Source organism: Amblyraja radiata, chromosome 22 (assembly GCF_010909765.2).
Source record: "Amblyraja radiata isolate CabotCenter1 chromosome 22, sAmbRad1.1.pri, whole genome shotgun sequence".
In the NCBI taxonomy this organism is placed as follows: domain Eukaryota; kingdom Metazoa; phylum Chordata; class Chondrichthyes; order Rajiformes; family Rajidae; genus Amblyraja; species Amblyraja radiata.
Window position 1 is genome coordinate 21,408,082 of NC_045977.1, and position 9,218 is coordinate 21,417,299.

General features: G+C 43.1%; 1 protein-coding gene across 2 annotated transcripts in view; it reads right to left on the reverse strand.

Moving 5' to 3' along the window:
- Positions 1-6,514, reverse strand: part of LOC116985682 (radial spoke head 10 homolog B-like) — a 28,285-nt gene extending 21,771 nt beyond the window's left edge. The window contains exons 1-3 of one of the 2 annotated variants that reach the window (XM_033040564.1): positions 6,177-6,514; positions 3,555-3,630; positions 2,635-2,703 (exon numbers count right to left, since the gene is read on the reverse strand). In XM_033040564.1, the coding sequence (XP_032896455.1) occupies positions 2,635-2,703; positions 3,555-3,630; positions 6,177-6,484 (453 nt within the window). In that variant the 5' untranslated portion in view covers positions 6,485-6,514. The remainder of the gene's footprint in view (positions 1-2,634; positions 2,704-3,554; positions 3,631-6,176) is intronic. The other variant, XM_033040565.1, reaches the window with a different exon arrangement.
- Positions 6,515-9,218: the final 2,704 nt, after the last annotated feature.

A 9,218-nucleotide genomic window follows, 5' to 3' on the forward strand; every position in this document is an offset into this window, starting at 1 on the left:
TGCAGTCACAGGGAGAACATGCAAACTCCACACACACAGCAGCCTGGGTCATGGCCAAACCTGGGTCTCTGGCGCTGTGAGGCAACAGCTCTATCGTTGCGCCACTGTGATCTGAGTCAGAAGTAATCTGATGATGTAACGCCAGATCATTTAATACATATTTTGGTTGATGGTTTAAATTTTCAAGAGTTAGAAAGTCTTATTGTTATATGTACCAATCAGAAAAATGAAATTCTGATTTGCAGTGGCATAATAGGTTTGTAAAGCAAGACTCAATAGATAACATAGCAAAAAGGAAAAAAAGCTCAATCCATCAAAAGCCCCAATTGGCTGGAAAATCAGGAAGAATTCACCCTATCCTTTGGTGTTATAGAACAGGAACAGGACCTTTGAGCCACAATCACCATGCTGAACATGATGTCAAATTATAATACTCCCTTCCATATCCCTCCATACCCTGCATATTTACATCAATTTCTAAGTCTCTTAAACACCACTATTGTATCTGCTTTCACCATCACTCCTGGCAGTGCGTTACAGATATCTACCACTCTTTATGTAAAAAAATTGCCCTGTATATCTTCTTTCAATTTTCCCCCTCTCACCTTAAAGTTATGCCATCTGGTATTTGACATTTTCAACCTGGGTAAAATATTCCAACTCTCTATCCTATTTATGTCCCTTATCATTTTATAAACGTCTATCAAGTCTCACCTCAGTCGCTGATGCTCTGCAGACAACAATAAATGAGTGCTAGAGAAAGGATTTTATGATAAAAATGTATAAAATGCTGATTCAGCTGCAAGAGCAATATCGTTGTCCCATTCTGATACCAAGCATTAGGAAAGATATAAAGGTTTTTTTTGGGTATAGATGTGATTTACTAAAATGATATCAGGAACGAGGAACTTACATGAATAAACAGGAAAGATTGAGATGATTCTCCTTTAATAGATTTCGGGAGGATATGATAGAGATATTTAAAATCTTGCTGTGTCTTGACAGAATAGAATTCCCAGTAGCAAAGTGGAAATGAGCTACGGGACCCTAAATGAACATATTTTAGAAGAAGGTGAAAAGTTACACAAGGATTTTCTTTTTACACAGTGAGTAGTGAGGGTCTGGAATGTGCTGATATGGGTTGTGGTGGAAGTTGATTTAAATGTTGTGTAAGTATCTGATAAGAAAAAATTTGCTGTTGGACTAACTTAATTGCTTCCCTCAGGTTGACTAAAAACAAAATTAAATTCTTCAGTAATTATTGTGGTGCAACAAGCAAGTAAGCCGAAAAAAGACACTAAGTGCTGGACTAACTCAGCGGGTCAGGCAGCATCTATGGAGAACATGGATAGGAGGGTCCCTACCCGAAACGTCACTTATCCACCGGTTTGAAGAAGGGTCTCGACCCAAAACGTCACATATCCATGTTCTTACTTACACTTACATCGGGCGACGCTACTCGTCGGCTGCCTCGCCAGCAGCGAGTTCGTCATTACGACTTTTTTTGTTTTTTTAGTATATCCAAATGTATGTTTTAGTATCTCTCAGTATGTCTTATGTGGGGGGTGGTGGGGGGGAATAGGGGGAATCCGTTTTCAGTCGCCTACCTCGACGGAGTTGCAACTTTTTTCCTTGTCTCTTCTTTGCCTCCCTCGCGGCCTAACAACTTGGATTGGTGCGGCCTTTCCCGGAGTCGTGCCCAGAGCTTCAGCAGTAGGAGCAGCGTGGACTTTCCATTGCGGAGCGGGGGATCCCTTGCCGGGGATCGCCAAAGCGCTCCGATCGCTGGCCTGCTGCCTATAACATCCTGCAGCCTAGGTCAGCGGAGCTTCTAGCAGCGGGTGTGGAGCGGACTTTACCATCGCGGAGCGGGCTGATCCCTTGCCGGGATCACCGGAGAAGAGCTCCGACCGCGGCCTATAGCATCCTGAAGCCATGGTCTCCGGTAAGAAAGTGGCCGATTCGGGAACTCCAAGCCGCGGAGTGTGTTAGATCCGTCCCGACGTCTGAGTTTTTGATCATCCTGACGAGAGGGCTTGTACATCGGGCTGTCCTTGCGGTGACTATGGAGGGTCAAGACCCCCAACCACAGTGAACAAAGGAGGAAGACTGACTGAACTTTATTGCCTTCCATCACAGTGAAGAATGCTGTGGTGGATGTTAATGTTAAATTCTATTGTGTATTGTGTTCTTTTTAATTGTATGGCTGCATGGTAACTAATTTTGCTGTACTTTAATTGGTGCATGTGACAAATAAATGTGAACCTTGAACATTGAACCTTGAACCTACTCCAGGGATGCTGCCTGTCCTGCTGAGTTACTTCAGCACTTTGTGTCTTTTATTATTATCCAGCATCTGCAATTCCTTCTTTCTGCAAGAAAAGATGGCACTCGTTATACATGTATTTGCTCAGCAGCAGACATGCAGTGCAAAGCAGACAGCCCATGTGCACCCGAGATGCTGCCTGATCCGCTGTTTTACTCCAGCATTTTGTGTCTATCTTTGGTATAAACTAGCATCTGCAGTTTCTTTTATGATATTTCAGTGCAAAGCACATTGACAAGACAGAGAACACCCATATACAGTACACTGTGCTGTTTCATGTTCTATGACATACACAGCTGTTCTCTTACTTCATACTTTATTCCGTTCGCCCACATGTAGGTACCTCGGCCATGCATCATGCCTTCCGAAAACATACCCTGTGGCAAAACATGAATGACAGATCTTAGAATGAGTTAGTGTGCCTAACCTGTTACTAATGTACTACAATTTCATTTTCAACTTTATGAAAATGTTAATACAATTATAAATTCAACTTGTAAACCACTATGCAGCAGTAATTTATGTCTCCCGACAAAGTAGCAAAAATATCCACCCAAAGTCCAAGTGCTGATAAGTGCATTTGCTTCATCACTTAAAGGGCATTGCTTTAAAAGACTGATGATGGCAGCAGTGAATAATAATAACAATGCAGACCATCAAAAAATGGAGCAAAGATTTTTGTGAGCAAACATTTCAAAAGATATAACATGGATATTATTGGAAGTTGGTTGGGGACGTGGGCATCACATAAAGCATTCTTACACCTAATAAAATGACCCAAGACCCATTATTGGATGGGACTGTGCCATCATTAGCATCAAAAAGTTGGCTGTGGATATCCACCACTGAATGCGAATGGAAAAGGAGCAAGTGAGTCTCCAGGGAAAGATTGGGTCCTATTTGGGACCAAAGGGGAATTCTATTGATAGGTGATATTTTGCAACAGGGCCCTTCCTCAGAAGAACCTATCCATTTCCTCCAGAGATGCTGCCTGACCTCGGAGTTCCTCCAGTATTTTGTGTTTTGATTCATAAAAGCTCCCTTGGTAGTTGAAGAAACAAAGAACAAAACTGTCCATCTTCCCCATTTGGCTAACAATAATCTTGTAAACAGTTGCCTGAGGAATACAGCATTCCACACTAAAATGACACAATATTCAGCACACAAAGGGTATTCGTTCTGAAGGTGAATGATAAAAGAGAGAATTGAAACTACCCAATTCACTTACTTCATAGACATGACCTCCTTGGAATTGGGCAACACCTACACCTTCATAAAGACCTCGCATCTTCTCTCCCTCGTAGCTTTAAAAGAAATGGATCCTTTTTAGAAATAAACACATTTCCTCATTTCACTGCAATTGTTATCTACTTTGTCACTTCTTCAGAGCATCCTGAAAGAGACTTAATGTGCTCTCTATAAATAAATGCAAGTCTTTCCTTATTCTCAATTGGACATTAATTAGAAGCAAGTGTCAATCTGCTGTGAAGGCACTGACTTTAAGCAATAATTGTTATTTTATCCATAATTTTTATTTTGTGACTAATGTAATAATTTAATATTTTTAATTAATCTATTTTCTTGTGAATGATCACTAATCTGCTTAATATTTCCTATATTTTTCAATAGCAAGCTAATTGTTCCTATCCAGTCCATTCATGTTTATACTTCACTGGAGCACCCTCACATTTCACTGTTAATGTCATTAAATCTGCATTTCTTTCCACTCCTTTCTTCTTTGTTTACCTCACTCCATCTATTGTTTTAACTGTAATTGTCCTTGGTTTGGAGAGTTTCACATTCTAACAATTATTCATTTGATTGATTGAGATATACAGCAAGGAAACATGCCCTTCGGCTGAAGTACATGTCAACCATCAATCACCTGTTTACTATTTTTTAAATCACCTGTTTACACTAGTTCTACGTTATCCCCCTTTTGCATCCACTCCCTACACACTCTGGCAGAGATTAATTAACCAACATACACATACGCCTTTGGGATTTGGGAGGAATCTGAAGCACCTGGAGGAAACCCATGCAATCACAGAGAGAACATGCAAACTCTACACAGACAGCACCTGAAGTCAGTATCAAAACTGGGTCTGTGGCGCTGCTGCCTTTTTGTTCCCAATTCCAAGCTTTTGTTTTGTTACATTAGTTAGAGAGTTTAATTTTGTTTAGCAGCATTGTTTCAGTTCCTGGTGAACCATTAGAAGTTGTAAAGTTATTAAAACACATTGACAACATAACAGCTCTTAATTGGCAATGGCATTTGGCACTACAGTGGTGCCAACAATAATTGAGTTAAGGACAGGGATACAAATTCAGGTAAATTTCTGTTTCCTGGTTTGCACTGAAGCTTAAGACTCATATCAAGGTTAGTGGTTCACTTTAGACTTCACATTACAATTTGATAAGCATTTACAGTTACAGTTCATGCTTAAAGATTACGATTCACAGAAGGGGTTATCATTCATGTTATAAAATTAGATTTCAGCTTTGCACACAGCAAGCTGATTGCATTTATCTTTGATATTCTCACATTCCACTTTCTGTGTTTCACTGGCAGCTGTCACTTGAATGTTGCACATGCAACTTGTACTGTTTTATTTGCTGTTATCCCCCACACCTGTGGTCAGGGCATAATATACATTTTGCCAGTGCGAATGTACAGCGTTCGAAGAGGGTTAATGCATAGGATCTTCATCCTAATCCTGAGGGTTTAGTGCTTGGAGATGTTAGAAAGACACAAGGAATTGCAGATGCTGGAATAAAGTCATACAGCATGGAAATAGTCCCACCTGCCCATGCTTGGCCCATATCCCTCCAAACCTTCCTGCCCATGTACCTGTCCAAATATCCTTTAAATGTTGTTTTAATGTCTGCCTCAACAGCCACCTCTGGCATTTCATTCCATATACCCACCACTCTCTGTGTAAAAGGTTGCACCTCAGAATCCGACTCAATCTTTCTCCTCTCACCTTAAACCCATGTCCTCTGGTTCTTAATTCCCCTACTCTGGGTAAATGACTCTGTGCACCTGCTCTGTCTATTTTTCTCATGGTGTCGATAAGATCACCATCATCCTCCTGCACTCCAAGGAATGCCCAACCTATCCCTATAGCTCAGGCCTTCGAGTTTATGTTCTGGCAGCATCCTCATAAATCTCCTCTGCACTCTTTCCATTTTAACAATCTTGAGTCTGCTTTGTATCAGAGGCAGAATCTTGAGTGAAATATTTAACACTTGAGTTTCACTGGAGATTTTAGGATTCATTTTAAGGAATGGGATATAGCAATGGGGGGGGGGGGCAGTCTCAGTAATTAGTCAAACACAAAGTGCTGGAAGAACTCAGCAATGCAATGGAAATGGATTTCCCTAGACAGGTGCTGTCTGACCTGCTGAGTTGCCTCAGAACTTTGTCTTTTGCTCAGGTTTCCAGCATCTGCAGTCTATTGTGCCTCGGGAATTAGTCAAACACAAAATGCTGGAGAAAGTCAGCAACAAAATGGAAATGGAAATGGATTTCCCTCCACAGATGCTGCCTGGTCCACTGAGTTCCTCCAGCACTTTCTCAAGATTACAGCATCTGCAGTTCCTGAAAATATATATCCAGCAACGTTATTTAAATCTTACATCCAAAAGGATCTCGATAACTAGTCACTAAGATTAGAGGCAAACACAAAATGCTGGAATAACTCAGCGGGTTAGGTGGCATCTCTGGACACATTTTCTCCGCAGGTGCAGCATGACCCACTGAGTTCCTCCAGTACTTTCCGTCTGTAAACCTTTTGTAAACCAGTATCTGCAGTTGTTTGTGACACCCAGGTTAGAAGCAGGGCCGCACCTCGCCACAATCAGCTTGGTCAGTATGGGTTCCTCATAGTAGGTGATGGTGACCTCCGGCGACACTTCGTGGCTCTCGGGCTCCTCGGGCACCGGCTCCAGGCTCCCTTCCTCCGGCGCCTCGGACACCACCCGGCACGTTAGGTTCGCATCCGATTGCGCCGCTTCCGGCTCCAACGCCGTCTCCTCCGTCCAATCCCCCGACTTCCCTTTCTTGAGTTTGATTTTCTCCTTTTCCTTCTCTTTTTCCTTGTCTTTGTCCTTGTCCTTATCCTCTTTCCCTTTCCGTTTCCTCTTCTCCTTCGCCATCTTGGTGTCGTCCCTGGCAACGTCGGCCGCTGTTACCCGGGCAACCCGTTCGTGGGCTTGCGCACGTGATCTACGGGACGTCGCAGGGCCGCAATGAGTCTCCACCACTGGGTTTAAATAGCGTTCTTCTGCCATTTGTCCTCTTGAAGAGTCGTACAGCACGGAAACAGGCCTTTCGGCCAACTTGCCTATACCAACCAATTCTGTAAAGCCTAACCACGCTGATGAAATTATTATTTTAGTTATTTATTGTTCAGAATGTGGTAATCGCTAGCAAGGTCAGCATTCACTGTCTCCTAAATGTCCTGGATTTCTATAGTTATGCTGCATGGAAACAGACCCTTCATCCTAAACAGACCCTTCATCCTAACCTGCCCACGCCGACCAACACTAGTCTCGCCTGCCTGCAATTAGCCCATATCCTTCTAAAGCCTATCCTATGAAGCTTTCAATGTCTTACTTTAAAAATACAGCGTGAAAACAGGCCCTTCGGCCCACCGTCCACTCTGAACATAGATCACCCATTCACACTAGTTCTATATCCCATTCCTTACAAACTAAGGGGCAGTATACATAGGCCAAATAACCTACAAACCTGCACTTTTTGGTTTTGTAGCACCCAAGGTCGGAATCGAACACAGACATGTCTTTGGCGCTGTGAGGCAACAGCTCTACCAGCTGCGCCACTGTGCCGCCCTAGAGGAAGACCCGGAGAAAGAAGGCGGTAAGCCACCATCTTGAACAACCGCTGTTCTTCAGCTGTATGTTCTCCCACATTACTATTGGATGGGTGTTCTGGCATTCAGACCCAGCAGCAATGAGGATTGCCAATCCATTAACAAGTCAGGAATAGGTGCACTATTGAGGGAAGCCTGATGTTTCTCTGCAACAGGTGACCTTATGGGGAGAGGTTGTGGGTATGGGAGATGCTGTCAAAAAGCCCAGGTGAGTAAGTGCAATGGATTTTTAAGATAGTGCACAATGCAAACACGATGCGTCAGCAGTGGAGGAGAAACATTTATATTAATGGATGGAATGTGTGTCACATTGCAGCCAACTTTGTCTTGGAGGGCATTGGGCTTCATGGAGATTGTTGGAGCTTCACACACCAGGTATTCAAACTTTTGCTAAAGGACTACTCATTAAATTCTAAACTATCTAATGCTTTGAAGTGCATCAGAAACAGAATCCGTATTTTGTTCAAAGATATGCTCAAGACTGCCTCGCCAACCGTCTGTCTTGTCCTTTCCCTTCTTTGGTGCTTTTTTAGTATGTGTTAAATGTATGTTTTAGTGTTCTTCAGATTGGTTTATGTGGGGGGGTGGGGTGATTGGGGGAATTTTATTTTAATCTCTTACCTCGACGGGGATGCGATTTCTTTCCATATCGTATCTTCGTCCACAATGCGGCCTAGCATCGTGGAGCTGACGGAGCTGACGGCCTCTTGCTGGGGACCGACTTCCGGAACTCCAGCCGTGGGAGCCAGCGGACATAACATCGTGGCGCTGGCCATCCCTGTCGTGGATCGATCTCGGATGCTTCAACCGCGGGAGCTCACAGTCCTTCGTAGGAACCGACCTCGGGAGCTCCAACCGCGGGAGCTTCGATTGCCTGCTGCGGGAGCTTCGATCGCCCTGACTGCGGATGGTTCGACTCCCCCGACCCCGGGAAAATAACGAGAGAAGAAGATTAGACTTTATTGCCTCCCATCAAAGTGAGGAATGTGGAATCCGCTGTGGTGGATGTTTATGTTAACTTTTATGTAGTTGTGTGTTTTGTTGCTTTTTTTTAGTATGGCTGTTTGGTAATCGAGTTTCACTGTACCTTAATTGGTACACGTGGCAATAAACAGACCTTTGAAACTTTTGAAAATTGTGCCTTTGATTTCTTGGAGATTAGTGTAAAGTTTAGTTTTGTAAACAGGTGCAGCTGGTAGAGCTGCTGCCTCACAGTACCAGAAATCTGGGTTCGATTCTGGCCAAGGGTAGGAGTTGCACGTTCTCCCTGTGATCACATGGGTTTCCTCCAGGTGCTCTGGTTTCTTCCCACATTCCAAAGACTGCAGGGTGGTAGGTTATAAAAAGGAACTGCAGATGATGGTTTATACAGAATATAGACATAAAATGCCAGAGTAACTCAGCGGGTCAGGTAGCATCTCTGGAGAAAATGGATAGGTGACATTTTGCGTCAGGACCCTTCTTCAGACTGAAGAAGTCTGAGTCTTCAGTCTTGAGTCTGAAGAAGGGTCCAGACCTGAAACGTCACCTAGCCATACTCTCCGGAGATGCTGACTGACCCACTTAACAATTTGTGTCTATCTCAGGTTTGTAGGTTAATTAGTCTCTGTAAATTGCTCCTATGTGCAGGGAGTGGATGCAATAGTGGGATAACATAGAACTGATGTGTACGGGTGACTGGTGGACAGCGTGGACTCTGTGGGCTGATGGGGCCTGTTTGATTGTTGTATTTTTCGATCAAAAATATTATGAAAGTTGCAATTGTGCCTTTATATTAATTGGATTTCTTGAGCTGGTTTAGTGCCTTTGGAGTTTTCCTATATTGTATTGCAGATTTTTCTCCCGGGAGATTAGATGGTTGGTGACTCCAAGAACCAACGAGGTTACTATCACAAGAGTTATACCGCAGAATAGACTAACACAAAATGATCAGTTTATCCTTTCTATATAACCATAGTACGTGAAATGGAAAATTATTATCTCTTCAATATTAATCG